The sequence below is a fragment of the Dendrobates tinctorius genome, unplaced genomic scaffold, assembly GCF_039654945.1.
Source record: "Dendrobates tinctorius isolate UK_male_01 unplaced genomic scaffold, ASM3965494v1 ptg000129l, whole genome shotgun sequence".
NCBI lineage: Eukaryota > Metazoa > Chordata > Amphibia > Anura > Dendrobatidae > Dendrobates > Dendrobates tinctorius.
In genome coordinates this window covers 22,215,175-22,230,632 of record NW_027361797.1, presented here as the reverse complement: position 1 = coordinate 22,230,632, position 15,458 = coordinate 22,215,175, and the positions used below count along the sequence as shown (strand labels likewise).

The following is a 15,458-nucleotide window of genomic DNA, read 5'->3' as shown; positions in this document are numbered from 1 at the left end:
GTCACTACTCAGCCTGTACATAAAGTGCAGCACAGATTCATCTCCACTAAAAGCCCAGATCCTTAGATCAGGGACAGAACAGACATTTATAGGACATTTCATAACCCCGACCCCACAGCCCTGGTCACTACTGAGCCTGTACATAAAGTGCAGCACAGATTCATCTCCACTAAAAGCCCAGATCCTTAGATCAGGAACAGAACAGACATTTATAGGTCATTTCATAACTCCACAGCACTGGTCACTACTGAGCCTGTACATAAATGGCAGCACAGATTCATCCCCACTAAAAGCCCAGATCCTTAGATCAGGAACAGAACAGACATTTATAGGACATTTCAGAACTCCACAGCACTGGTCACTACTGAGCCTGTACATAAAGTGCAGCACAGATTCATCTCCACTTAAAGGCCAGATCCTTAGATCAGGAACAGAACAGACATTTATAGGACATTTCATAACTCCACAGCACTGGTCACTACTGAGCCTGTACATAAAGTGCAGCACAGATTTATCTCCACTAAAAGCCCAGATCCTTAGATCAGGAACAGGACAGACATTTATAGGACATTCCATAACTCCACAGCGCTGGTCACTACTGAGCCTGTACATAAAGTGCGGCACAGATTCATCTCCACTAAAAGCCCAGTTCCTTAGATCAGGAACAGAACAGACATTTATAGGACACTAGATGAAGGCACAATGCTATCGTATCAGGAGGGCTGTAATGTCACGATGGGGGCAGGCATTGCAGCATTGAGAATCTCACCCCCTTGTGCTCACCCACCTATCCACTCTCTCTTTCTCCATGTGCTGACTTCTCCCATCTGTGCTCTCTTCTTTGACCTGTCTACCCCATGTGCTATCCCCCTTGTCTGCTGTCTCTCCTTCCCGTGCTGTGTTCTCATCTTAATAACTTTTTAACTTTACCAAATTCTTATGAAAACTGCACCCAATGTATTAGATATTTTACGAGTCTGAGACAGATTATTTTATACCGACTCCAACTCCACAACTCTGGTGTAGACAGTATGTGACGTGATCAATCAGAGCAGAAGCATTCCCTGAACCTGCAGAGAAGCAGTAATGGTATGTAGAGTTGAGCGAAACGGGTCGAAAAATTTCAAAAGTCGCCGACTTTTGGCAAAGTCGGGTTTCATGAAACGAAACCCGACCCTAGGATGAGGTCGGCCACGAGGTCGGCGACTTACGCGCCAAAGTCGCGTTTCAAAAGTTTGTTTTGCGCTCTTTTTCAGCCAATCAGGATCCACGGACACTGTGGGCAACGTGATGACATAGGCAGGGGTCACCACCATCTTTCAGAAGGGCATGCAAGTGATTGGCTTGCTTTGGTGGGCGTCACAGGGGGTATAAAAGGGCGTGCACGCCGACCGCCATCTTACTTCTGCCGATCTCAGTATAGGGAGAGGTTGCTGCTGATTCTGTAGGGAGAGCGTTAGGCAGGGAAGAAGACAAAAAAACTGCTTCTGCTGCTAGCGATTTGGCCTGCACAACACACCAGTCACTGTGTGTGCAGTGCAAGGGGAGGCTATATAGTGGTGTATCAGTGGTGTTGGTTGTTGGGCTGCCTTCTAAGGCTCCCTGACATTCCTGCATTGCTGTTTACCCACTGCTCCGCAAACTGCTTTTTTAAAAGCAATCCCAATTTTTTTTTTTTGTCCTGCTGAGAAGAAAAAAAAACTGCTTCTGCTGCTAGCGATTTGGCCTGTACAACACACCAGTCACTGTGTGTGCAGTGCAAGGGGAGGCTATATAGTGGTGTATCAGTGGTGTTGGTTGTTGGGCTGCCTCCTAAGGCTTCCTGACATTCCTGCATTGCTGTTTACCCACTGCTCCGCAAACTGCTTTTTTAAAAGCAATCCCAATTTTTTTTTTTTTTGTCTTGCTGAGAAGAAAAAAAAACTGCTTCTGCTGCTAGCGATTTGGCCTGTACAACACACCAGTCACTGTGTGTGCAGTGCAAGGGGAGGCTATATAGTGGTGTATCAGTGGTGTTGGTTGTTGGGCTGCCTTCTAAGGCTTCCTGACATTCCTGCATTGCTGTTTACCCACTGCTCCGCAAACTGCTTTTTTAAAAGCAATCCCAATTTTTTTTTTGTCCTGCTGAGAAGAAAAAAAAAACTGCTTCTGCTGCTAGCGATTTGGCCTGCACAACACACCAGTCACTGTGTGTGCAGTGCAAGGGGAGGCTATATTGTGGTGTATCAGTGGTGTTGGTTGTTGGGCTGCCTTTTAAGGCTTCCTGACAGGCTGGCATTGCTGTTTACCCACTGCTCTGCAAACTGCTTTTTTAAAAGCAATCCAATCTCCCTTATCCTCTAGTCACTTTTGTCACAGCTGTGCCATCGAGCCTGTGACATAGCGCTCAGATATCAGTGGGCCTCACACAATCCAAAAGTGTCCAGTGTCCACAAGTGTCTGCAGAAATTCAAAATCTCCCCTGTCCTATAGACACCTTGTACCTTGTTTTACATTACTATATAGTTTGTTGGATTTTGTCTACATTTCTACCAAAAATGAGGAAGGCTGGTGGAAGAGGCCGTGGAATTGGGCGGGGGTTGGCAGCTGGTAATGATGGTGTTGGTGGTGGATCTGATGGTAGTGGCAAGAGCAAAATAGGACCGAATGCAGGAGGTGTTGAGCCTGCGTCATCGTCTGGCTACATAAGGCCTCGAACGCTTAGTTTTCTAGGAGTTTGCAAACCGCTTTTAAAGCCAGAGCATCAGGAAAAAGTTTTGTCTTACATTGCTGACTCAGCCTCCAGCTCTATCGCCTCCTCTTCTTCAGTTGTAAAAAGTAAAAGCACTGAGTCGTCATTGGAGGCTCATGTTCATGAACCACACCTTTCCTTGTGTCCTTCACCCCAACCAAGATTGAAGGATGACGCAGGCCATACTACTGATTACTCCATGGAGCTGTTTTCACATACCATGCCTGGATTATCAAGTCAAATGGTGAATTACCCAGGCCAAGATGAATCTGACATGGAGTGCACTGATGCACAGCCGCTGATGGATGATTCTGCTGGTACATTCACTCAGAGCACTACATTGTCCTCGCAGTGTACAGAGCCAGATTCTGACCCTGATGAGACTCAGGTGCCCCTTCCCGCACACTATACCACCATACACGGTGACACAGAGGAAGGTGCACATGACATAGAAGAGGAGGTGATGGATGACCCAGTTGTTGACCCAGATTGGCATCCATTGGGGGAAGAGGGTGCTGCTTCCAATAGCTCAGATGAGGAGCATCCACAGCAGACATCGACATCGCAACAGCTGTTATCTGGCAGGCCCGGAGCACTCCAAAGACAGGTTCCAAACATCAAAAGAGTTGCTGGACAGCTTGTCCAGAGGGTCAAAAGATCACAGCGTGCTAGGCCGCAAAATGTCTGCCAAAGTAGGAAGAGTGCAGTGTGGCACTTTTTTGACCAAAATCCTCATGATCAGGCCAAGGTTATCTGTAAGAAGTGCGCAAAGACCTTTAGCCGAGGGAAAAATCTGAAAAATTTGAATACCAGTTGCATGCTTAGACATTTAACCAGCATGCACTTGCAAGCGTGGACACAACACCAAACCTCAAGTGCCACATGTGCAACTGATCACAACGAAGGTAGTCAGCAACGCTACATTGTTTCCCCCACTGTAAGCCCACCGGTTAGCACAGCAGCAAATGTTGAGGTGTCGTTGCAAGGCCACAGCAGTCAGGGAATCCCACTGTTTTATAAACGAAAGACTGATTCTAGGCCATCAGAAAGAACACCAACTCCATCACCATCATCAACCCTCTCTCAGTCCGCCCTGTCCACCGCTACTTCCACCATATGCAGCTATCAAGTCCAGCTCACCCTCCCAGACACTATGAGTAGGTCAAGAAAGTACTCAGTCTCTCATCCGCGTACACTGGGTTTGAACGCCCACATTGCCAAACTAATCTCGTTTGAGATGATGCCCTTTCGGTTGGTGGAAAGCACAGCTTTCTGCGAACTCATGGCCTATGCAGTACCACGCTATGACCTACCCAGTCGCCACTTCTTCTCTCGCAAAGACATCCCAGCCCTCCACCATAATGTGAAAGACCGCATTGTCCATGCACTCAAGCAGTCAGTGAGCGGAAAGGTGCACCTCACAACTGATGCATGGTCCAGTCGGCATGGCCAGGGCCGTTACGTGTCCATCACTGCGCACTGGGTTAATGTGGTGGATGCAGGGTCCACAGGGGACAGCGGTGGTGGGACAGTGCTGCCTAGCCCACGGTATAGGAAACAGTTGGCTGTAGGCGTTCGACCCTCCTCCTCCTCCTCCTCCAGAAGCAAAAGCTCGTCCACAGAGCGCAGTCGTACGAGCACTCCATCTGCAGCTGCCACTGTTGCACACGATGTGTCCCCCTATCGAGCAGCTAGTGGAAAGCGTCAGCAGGCTGTGTTGCAGATGATGTGTTTGGGCAACAGACACACCGCCGAGGTGCTGGCCGAGTACTTGAAGCGACAAACTGAGTCATGGCTGGGCAGTGTACATCTTGAGGCAGGCAAGGTAGTTAGTGATAACGGCCGTAATTTTGTGGCAGCCATAGCCCTTTCAAAACTCAGCCATATACCTTGCTTGGCTCACACCTTGAACCTGGTGGTGCAGTGCTTCCTCAAAAATTATCCGGAGTTAACAGCCCTGCTCCAGAAGGTGCGAAGACTGTGCGCGGACATCCGCCGGTCGCCTGTACACTCCGTTCGTATGCAGAAGCTGCAGCGATTGCTCCACCTTCCCAACCACCGCCTCATTATCGACATTGCAACAAGGTGGAACTCCACCCTGCACATGGTGGAGCGGCTGTGCGAGCAGAGGCAGGCCATAATGCATTTGTGGGAGGATACACGGCCAGGCACTTTGAGAGCAGACATGGAGTTGACAGGTGTGCAGTGGTCGAAGCTGAAAGACCTCTGTAAAGTCCTTCAGTGTTTTGAGGAATGCACACGGCTGGTAAGCGCAGACGATGCCATCCTAAGCATGAGCATCCCACTTATGCGTCTGCTCATGCAAACTTTGACGCACCTTAAGGAGCAGGCGTCTGCAGCCAATGTTGATGAGGAGGAAGAGGAGGAGGGAATCCTTGATGACATTCAGCCATTGTCTGCTCAGGGACCTCTCCTGGACGAGGTGGAGGAAGAAGAGGAGGAGGAGGAGGATGATGGGGATGATTACTTAGGGGAGGAGGATGCATCTCGTGGGGCAAGTGAAAATGTTGGCGTGGCAAGGTCTGGTACAGGGTTTGTGCGTGACTGGAGGGATGTGGATTTGCCAGAAAGTGCTCCTCCAACCAGCACTCGCAGTGCATCATTGACACCGGGAACATTGGCCCACATGTCAGATTATGCCTTGCAGATCCTAAAAAGGGACCCACGCATTGCCAAAATGATGAACGATGACGACTACTGGTTGGCCAGCATCCTGGATCCACGCTATAAAGGCAAATTACAAAACATCATGCCACAGGAGAACCTTGACCTAATATTGGCTAATAAACAAGCAACTCTGGTAAATCGGTTGCTTGAGGCATTGCCAGCACACAGCAGCGGTGATGGTTCTCACACGAGCCGTACGGGCCGGGGGCAGCTTGGCAGAGGTGTTCGTGGTGCACACAGCAGAAGTGGCGTTGGAGACAGGGGTTTCATGACAATGTTGTGGACTGATTTTTCAAATACCGCTCACACAACTGGTAATACTGCATCGATGGCAAGTGACAGGAGACAGCAGTTGTCAACTATGGTTACAAACTACTTTTCCTCCCATATCAATGTTCTCCCACACAGGTCATTCCCCTTTGACTATTGGGCCGCTAAACTGGACACCTGGCCTGAATTGGCCCAATATGCCTTACAGGAGCTCGCTTGCCCAGCTGCAAGTGTGCTATCGGAAAGAGTCTTCAGTGCAGCTGGATCAATCCTGACAGAAAAAAGGACCCGTCTGTCAACCCAAAATGTGGATGATCTAACCTTCATTAAAATGAACCATGCATGGGTTTCCAAGGATTTTGTCCCACCTTCCCCTGATGACACATAGGGTGACAGAAAAATGGCTTGCTTTGGTCCACCTCTTCCTGGGACTTCACCTATTTCGCCTTTTGCATCAGCTGAATGTCCAACATCAACATATGCCACTTTCTAAAACTCCCTAACTGTGCTGCCTCCCCCCCCCATGGCCGGGGTCACCACCTAGCGCACGACACCGTGCGACTGCCGTTGCCCTGGACAGGTGGGTAGGCCGACTCTTGGGTGCGGGCACTGGCACAGGGTCCCTCATAGTGCAATCAAGTGTCTCTGACGGTGGTGGTGCACACCCGCTGTCAGACTCACCGCCGTACTATGAGGGGCCCAGTGCCAGTACCGACGCCCACGAGTGGGCCCCCCTTGCTTGGGCAGGGCCCCAGCATTTGCAATCTTTACCTCTCCCTGCTCCTCCGCTGTGTAATCTGGGCCGTCAAATCCATACTGTGCCTGACACCGTCTGAGCCTGCCTCCTGATGTACAGACATATATTTTGAATGTGTACGCTATCCATACATGTTATCCGGGGATACGGTACCCTTTCTAACCTTTGTGCAATCACGTGCAATCCATACTGTGCCTGACACCGTCTGAGCCTGCCTCCTGATGTACAGACATATATTTTGAATGTGTACGCTATCCATACATGTTATCCGGGGATACGGTACCCTTTCTAACCTTTGTGCAATCACGTGCAATCCATACTGGGCCTAACACCGTCTGAGCCTGCCTCCTGATGTATAGAGATATATTTTGAATGTGTACGCTATCCATACATGTTATCCGGGGATACGGTACCCTTTCTAACCTTTGTGCAATCACGTGCAATCCATACTGGGCCTAACACCGTCTGAGCCTGCCTCCTGATGTATAGACATATATTTTGAATGTGTACGCTATCCATACATGTTATCCGGGGATACGGTACCCTTTCTAACCTTTGTGCAATCACGTGCAATCCATACTGGGCCTAACACCGTCTGAGCCTGCCTCCTGATGTACAGACATATATTTTGAATGTGTACGCTATCCATACATGTTATCCGAGGATACGGTACCCTTTCTAACCTTTGTGCAATCACGTGCAATCCATACTGGGCGTGAGAACGGCTGGCGAGCTGTTAAGCAAGCTACAGCACCTGTGGTTTGCACACGTAAGTTTTTCATTTTTTCAGGGATGACGGTTAGGCCTAATTCCGGAACTGCGGTTGACCTGCACTTACTGGGAAATCATTGTTCGCGGGTAATAATTGTCATCAGTGATCCCCATCACTAACGTTGTTCAGCGGGTTATCTGCACCTGTAAGCGACAAACGCTGGCCTTTTCAGTGTAGCGCACATGCAGCCACGGACATGTAATGGCATGACACACCAGTTATTGGCCAATCTCATGTGCCAGAGCCTCACGTGTCCCTCTAGTAAGCTGGACTCGGACCGCGGGGCATGACGGAGTCTCGTTCGTTAACGGAATTAAGCTTGCATTGTGTGCATCTGTTCTGTAGCTGGCATGGTTGAGTTTTCCCACGTGGAGTCGAATTTAACCGTAGGCTCCACTCCTGGTGGTGCCCTTCTGGACATTCCTTTAAGGTTCAGCTTTGCAACCATACTGCCCACGTAAAACAAACAATTTGCCTTCATGAACGCTGTTTGGAGGGTCATGACTCGTGGGAATAACGCCGCCCAATCAGTTAACCTGCTAGAGAGATCGTTCGTTGCTCCCAAGCATGACATCACACTCCCTAGGAAGAAGGTAATGCCACTGTGGCGACCGTACTCCTGGGGGCGACACAAGTGCACTGATGCCCAGCCACTGCTCGATGAATCTGCTGGTACATTGACCCAGACCACTACATTCCCCTCGCACGCTACACGGCCTGAATCTGACCCTGATGAAACTCAGGTTACCCTTCCCATATACAGTTCCATCTTACACGGTGACAAAGAGGAAGCTGCAGATGAAAGTGCAGGTTCGGCCCACCCGCCATCAGACACACCACCGTACTATCAGGGGCCCTGTGCCAGTGCCGTCGCCAACGAGTGGGCCCCCCCCTGCTTGCTCAGGATCACAGCACTTGCAAAGTTGAAATACTGTGCAGTGAGATGGAAGATGGGGACGACGAGGAGTCCAGACAAGTACAGGGATTCCCTAGCGAGGAGACTTATTTGATTGTTTTCAATGTTGGGACAGCAATTTTTGGGGAGCACTATACTCTGGAGAATGATAGATGGTGCCCACCATACACTGGAACATTCCAAAGGTGGACATCAGACACTGGAGCAGCATTTACAGGGCCCATTATACACTAGAGCATTAGAAATGGGGCCCATTATGTTTGGAGCATTATTTGGGCCCATAAGACAGTGGAGCTTCATCCATGGGGACCAACATATACTGTAGCATTATGTGGAGCTCATCATATACTGTTTCAAACATTATATGGGACCAATGATTCTATATGGAGAAATAGATGGGCCTCGTCATGAGATGTAAAAAGTGAAGTATTTTTCATTGTACTATACCGCTATTTCTCTGCCGTATCGGAGCATGATGAGTTGTGGTATGTGTTAAAGGGGCGCTCTTTCGCCCAGGGCACATGAAAACCTGGAGCCAGCCCTACCCCCCCACAACTTTAGCCAAATAACCCCCATTTTTCAGTGCGTAACTTGTATTATGAAGTTAATTAAGGTTGACAAGCTTAAGTAAGAAGAATTGATGCTTTTGGCATTCAAATGAGCACTGTAGGTGTGTTTCCTGTCCTCTCACTGCCGACTTTTATTCCCCATTGACTTACATAGGGTTTCGTGTTTCGGGACGACCCCGACTTTTCCCTATAATCGGACGATCTTGCTCGACCCGACTTTTGGAAAAGTCGGGTTTCACGAAACGAAACGCGACCCTAAAAAACCAAAAGTCGCTCAACTCTAATGGTATGATGTTATGGTGGAGTCTGCAGAGCCATACGTACCACTCTGGAGAAGAGTCTCAGGGTCTCTAGGTCCTCGAGGATGTTGCTGTTCTTGGTGGTGATGAGAACCATGTAGAGTTTCTCCATGGGCTGGTATACGTAGCGCACACTTTCAGTTTCCACAAAGGTGTGCTGTTTTCCTGTGTTCATTAATTTCGGGAAAGCAGCCAATAGTCCTTCAATGCGAGTGCGGGTCATCTCCACAAACTGTCGCGACACTATGGCCTTCCCGGCCTTCATACAGACCGCAGCAGCTAGCGGCACCTGAAAGAGAACGCGCTGTTAGCAAGGCTCCGGACAGTGACACGTGCCTACTCCTATGGGTGACTGTGATCATATCCAGCCCCAACACTGACAAAGCAACAGTCTGCTCCATCTAAAAGGGAACGGTCATCAGAAAATTACTTATTGTCTAAATCGGATTTTTATGTTAAGTGTATTTTTTTTACTTTGCGAATGTTTTTCCTCATACACCTATTAGGTCACTATTAGACCCTCACTTCCTGATTCATACAGCGGACTTTTCAGCAGTCCCATTATCATTACAGTCAGGATTACAATGACAAGTGTCGATATCACAGGATTCACTATTCACAATAAGTGATGTCACAGCTCACCTTCTCCGCCTCCCTTCACACTGACTATACCCAGATTAGAGCATCACAAACAATAGAGCAACACAATCACAAGGTCAGAAAAGATAAGAACAACTTTAATTGTTAAAATATTACATAGACAAACAGGCAAAATAGGGCTAGAAGATGGAACATGATTATTCCAGCATCATACATGAGGCCCAGGGTAGGTTTGTCCAAAGAAAGCGTGCACGATAATCATAGTATCTAAGAATATACAGACACACAGTGACTCATACATAGGTATATAGTAACACTCTAATATATGGTAAATGAGTCCAAAATAGTGTGCTAGGGACCGGACCATTATACCGTATCCAACACCAAAATATCATCACAGCATAGCAGCATAATAGTGTATATTCAAATACCTTATACAGAGTATAGCACCTTCCTGGACAGTCCTACCATCCGGTGTTGGATACGGTATATGGTCCGGTCCCTAGCACACTCATTACTCATTACTGTAATGAGCGGTATCACGTGACCGCTCACACACACACAGGAAGAATGCCGGCACCGGAGACCATGGGAGCTGCAGGCACCGCTGGAGCCGAGGAGGTGAGTATGATGTCTTCAAGAGAGGAGGAGAGGAGAGGGGAGCTGAGGGGAGGATCCGACCCAGACCTCTATTATAAAAAAAATTTGCCCAGGTGCCGCCCCCCCGCATCGTCCCGCCCTAGGCACGTGCCCGCGGGTAGCTTGGTGGTAAATACGGCGCTGCAGGTGGTGGTGGATAAGTAACTGGAAGTATTATCCGCTATCCAACTAGCAACCTTTTCACACTGGCTTCAATAGTGCTGTCTTGCCGTGGTCCCCTAGGACTTTGGACACTAAGGTCCAGCTAGAAGATGTGGGTGTTTTTGGTGTCCCAATTTCAGTTTGCCCACGCCCTCGGCCTGCACCATCACCATCACGTCCACTTCCCCGTCCCTTGCCACGCGCCTTGCCCATTGTAAAAGGACTAGAATATTAGACACGTTCAATACAAATGGGTGATTTGGGAGGCAACTTGTATGTGATACGGGTGCTGGAAAACCACACTTTTACCTATCTGGACTTTAGGTTAAAATTTGTTGCCTTCTCAGATTTAATAAGTACCATAACAGACTGCAAATAAAATACAATGTATAGGCCTAAATTGGCCAAATTTTTGGAAAGGATAAATGAGGCCTGTTAGGGAGATACCACAACCAAAAATTTCTGGCCTGTATATTTGTTTGTGCTAAATACTGCTGTATATAAGTCCTGTGACACCCAGGACCAAAAAACAAAACAGCCGTAAACTGGCCAAACTTTGAGCACACACAGATATGAGCCGCCACACAGATACCACCCCAAAAAATGCGTGGCCTGTAATTTTATAATTTTTTTTGGCTAAATACTGCTGTATCTACGTCCAGTGATACCCAGGACCAAAAAAATAAATCAGCCGTAAACTGGCCAAACTTTGAGCACGCACAAATATGAGCTGGCACGGAGATACCAATATAACATTTTTTTATTATTATTTTTTTTGGTGGTAAATACTGCTGTATATAAGTCCTCTGACACCCCAGGCAAAAAAAAAGAAAACAGCCGTAAACTGGTCAAACTTTGAGCACACACAGATATGAGCCGGTATGCAGATATCACACCGAAAAATGTGTGGCCGGTTTTTTTTTTTAATTTTTGGGCTAAATAGTGCTGTATTATATAAGTACAGTGCCAGACAGCCAAATGAATTTAGGGCTAAAAAGATCATCATTTTTAGCAGACGGATGGATGTGGCGTGTCACAGATATACCGCACTGTAAAATATGTGGCCTGTCTGTATTTTTGGAGGGGTTCAGCAAAATAGTGTTAAGAAATTGTTTAAGACACTCAAAAAAAAAAAAACTCAATCACACCACATAAAAAAATAAATATTTCTCTGCACACTCAAATGGGATGTTTGGGACCCCTTTAAAATTGCTGGATTTTCATGCTATGCTAGGAAAATGATCTGGCTTTGCTTTGCAATAAAAAAAGCTCTATTAGCCCTGGCCCCAAAAATTTTCAAAGCCAATTACCCCTGGGGCTAGGTATATACGGTCAATATATCCCACAGGTACCAGCAGCAGCACCAGAACACAGGACCCTCTTGATATATGCAATGATATGTATATACACACATACAGTGAGTGCAGGCCTTGCACTGATGTGTATACAGTGACGTACACTACTCTGCCTGCCTAACACTGGAACCTATATATTCCGGAATTAGTCCTTAGAAGGACTGTTGGTTTAGCTGGATTTGAGTTGTTTAGGATGGTAGACCCCACACTCACTAATAAATCCCCAATTCTGACCCTATCAAGGCAGCAGCTCTACCTACAATATCTCAATCCGGAGCTGAATGTGGCGAGCAGGGCAGCGTCCGGTCTCTAATACCCCTGATGATGCTGTGTGGCCAGCCAATCACTGCATGACCACATCAAAGATGGCTGCGGCTTTTCATTGCCTGGCAGACACAATCCCTGCATCATGATTGGTTCTGTAAAGTCCGCCAAAAAAACTGGGTGGAGACCCGAGTTCCCGCCGTGCAATCCTGGAAATGCTCGGTGCTCGCCGAGTACACTGAGTACAGTGATACTCGGGCTAGTACCGAGTAGTAGTGAACACGTTAGCTCATGACTACTTGCTTCCATGCTTTCCAGAGCCATAACGTTCTAATTTTTTTTGGTCAAAATGGCCATGTGAGGGCTTGTTTTTTGTGGGACGAGTTGTATTTTTGAATGACAGAATTGGCTTTAACATATCGTGTACTGGAAAACGGGCAAATTTAAAAAAAAAAAAATGTGCCATTTTCAGATAAGCATAGCATCTCCATTTTTTGTGATCTCTGGTTGGATGAGGGCTTATTATTTGCGTGCCAAGCTGATGTTTTTAATAATACCATTTTGGTGCAGATACGATGTTTTGATCGCACGTTATTGCATTTTAATGCAATGTTGCGGCGACCAAAAAAATGTAATTCTGGCGTTTTGACTTTTTTTTCTCGCTATGCTGTTTAGTGATTGGGTTAATTCTTTAGATCGATAGATTGGGTGATTCTGAATGTGGTGATACCAAATGCAGTATGTGTATGTTTGATTTCTTTAATTGCTTTATTATTTTGAATGTGGCGAATGGGGGGGGGAATTTAAACATTTATTTATTCTTACATTTTTAATATTTTTAAAACAGGTTTTTTTTTTAACTTTTAGCATGCTTCAATAGTCTCTATGGGAGACTAGAAGCTGCCATAATCCGATCGGTTCTGCTACATACTGGTGGTGCTCATGGCAATCCAGCAGTGACAACCATAGAGGTCTGCTGGAGACCTCTGGTTTTCATGTCAACCCATCGGTAAGCACAAGTTAAATTCCTCTGTCAGAGATTGACAGCGGCATTTAATGGGTTAACAGCCACGGGTGGATTGCTGTTGTGAACACCTTTGACCTGGCTTCTGAGTGTGGGCTCCCTCTGGTGGTTGCTGCTGGTAATGGAGCTGGTCTGGCTGACAGAAGTCAATCACCTGAGGATGATGATTGGAGGTTAGGTGCTACAGACTGGAGAGATTTAAGTGAGCAACCTTCCCGCAGTTGTTGCCGGTGATTTGGTTTGCTTCCTGAGCATTTTGGAAGTCTGCTTGCCTCCTGCTCCGTCCTGCATCTTTCAGATAAGTTATTTGTCTGCTTGAATCTTTTTGCATTTTGATTTATTTTTGCTGTTCTCTTATTTTTGCTCTGCTGGTGTGAGTTCAGCCGGGTTCCCTGTTGGGACCTGTGCTGGACTCTGTTTCATATGCCACAGCTTGTGTCAGCCTTTTCTGTATCTCTAATCCCGTTGTTTCAGTATCTTTGTTTTGCGTCCAGTTCACACCAGAGTTCTGATTTAGTGGGGGAGAGGTCATGTGGCCTCAGTATTTTTGCATATCAGACGTGTTGGATTTTTCTTAGGGTTTTTTACGTGATTGCAGACAGTATCCTTTTCTGTCCTGTTCTATCTAGACAGTTTGGGCCCCATCATTTGCTTACTCTATTTTTGGCCTGTGTTTTGTGCCTCAACTTGTCTCACCGGCAATATATGTCCGGGGGCTATCTATTCCTTTGGGGTTCTACTGCGGGGCAGTTTAGCTTTCCCATTTCTCTCTTGAGGCTTAGTTAATTCTTTGGCTGTGCCGAGGCGTCTAGGGCATCGTAGGTACATCCCACGGCTAATTCTAGATGTGTCGTCAGTTTAGGGGTCTGCAATCCACTAAGCTACCAACCTCTCTGGTTATCTGGTTACCTAGACTATTCACCTGCTATCTACCTCGGTTACCTAATCATAACAAATCGCGATTCCACCCGTGGCTGTTAGAGGCACATGTGAGCTGTTCAAAACAGCTGGCATGTGCCAGAAAAGATCTGGGCTCAGCGCTGGAGCCCACATCAAAGGGAGGGAGACCGACATCGGCGTACTATTACGCCCGATGTCGGAAAGGGGTTAAAAAATGCACATATGTGGTATCGTTGCATCCATAACAGTCAGGTCTATCAAAATATAAAATGAATTATCCCAATGGTAAATGTGTAAAGAGAACAAAAGATTGATGCACCAGGATTGCCTTTTATTGGTCCACGCTACTCCGCAAACAAATGCAATGAGAACAGATCAAAACGTTTTAATCTCAAAATGGTATTAAATTGTATTAGCTCGCCATGCAAAAAACAAGGCCTCCCACAACTCCATCGACTGAAAAATGGAAAGATGACAGGTCTTGAAAAATGGTGACACAAACAAAAAAAGTTATATTTTTTGTACAAATTTCTGAATTTTTGTTTCAACTACTAAAATAATAAAAAAATGGGGAAGTTTGGTATTGCTGTAATCGTGCTGACATGGATTGTAAGGTTATTTTTACCGCAACATGAAAGCTGGAAAAACTAAACCTTAAACTCAATGTTGGAATTGTGCACATTTATTTTTGCATTTTCATTGCACTTGGATTTTTTCCCTGAATTCCAATGCAATCTCTGGTCAAATGACTGGGGTCATTCACATAAAAAAAATACTGTAAAAAAACAAGTCTTCATACGGCTATGTGGATGGAAAAATAATAAATTATATTAATTGGATGAAAGGTCCAAAAAAAACAACCCACAAAACCAGAAAATGGTTGTATCGGCAAAGGGATTTGTAGAGTAAGGCCGGGGTTACACTTGTGAGAAACTCGCACGAGTCTCGCGTCTCAATACCCGGCACTGCGGCTGGCACTCGGGACCGGAGCGCTCAGCTTCATAGAAATACATGCAGCCGCACACTCCGGTCTCGAGTGCCAGCGGCAGTGCTGGGCATTGAGACGCGATACTCGTGCTTTCCTGCAAGTGTGACCCCGGCCTAATAAGAAAAGTCTGCAGTCACTTTGTGTGTGAACACAGACTGAGGAGTGGTGACAATGTGCACGCTGCCACCAGTCTCTTGTATTTCCAGCACCAGTGAGTGGACACATGACAGTAATTTGTACACTTGGGTCATGTCCCCTCTAGATTCTCTGTCGCTTTTCTCAACGCTAATTTTTATTGTGCTGCTCAGAAAATCCCTTTTATAAGAAGCAATTTGCAAAGTTGCTTGATTTTTACAAATACTTTGCAATTTACCCATTAAAGAATGTGAGAATAAGGGTATGTGCACACGCTGCGGTTTTGGCCCTGCAGAACTGCAGCAGTTCCGCAGACATGGTACTTTACCATGTTAGCCTATGGGTTTTAAAAACCGCAGTGCTCACGCTGCGGTTTTTTACCTGTGGAA

At 46.7% G+C, this 15,458-nt stretch overlaps 1 protein-coding gene across 3 annotated transcripts in view; it reads right to left on the bottom strand.

Annotated features, from left to right (window-relative positions):
- Positions 1-15,458, bottom strand: part of LOC141047656 (coatomer subunit delta-like) — a 73,373-nt gene that overhangs the window by 36,403 nt on the left and 21,512 nt on the right. For all 3 annotated transcript variants that reach the window (XM_073542850.1, XM_073542848.1, XM_073542849.1), the window contains exon 2: positions 9,028-9,291. In XM_073542850.1, the coding sequence (XP_073398951.1) occupies positions 9,028-9,267 (240 nt within the window). In that variant the 5' untranslated portion in view covers positions 9,268-9,291. The remainder of the gene's footprint in view (positions 1-9,027; positions 9,292-15,458) is intronic.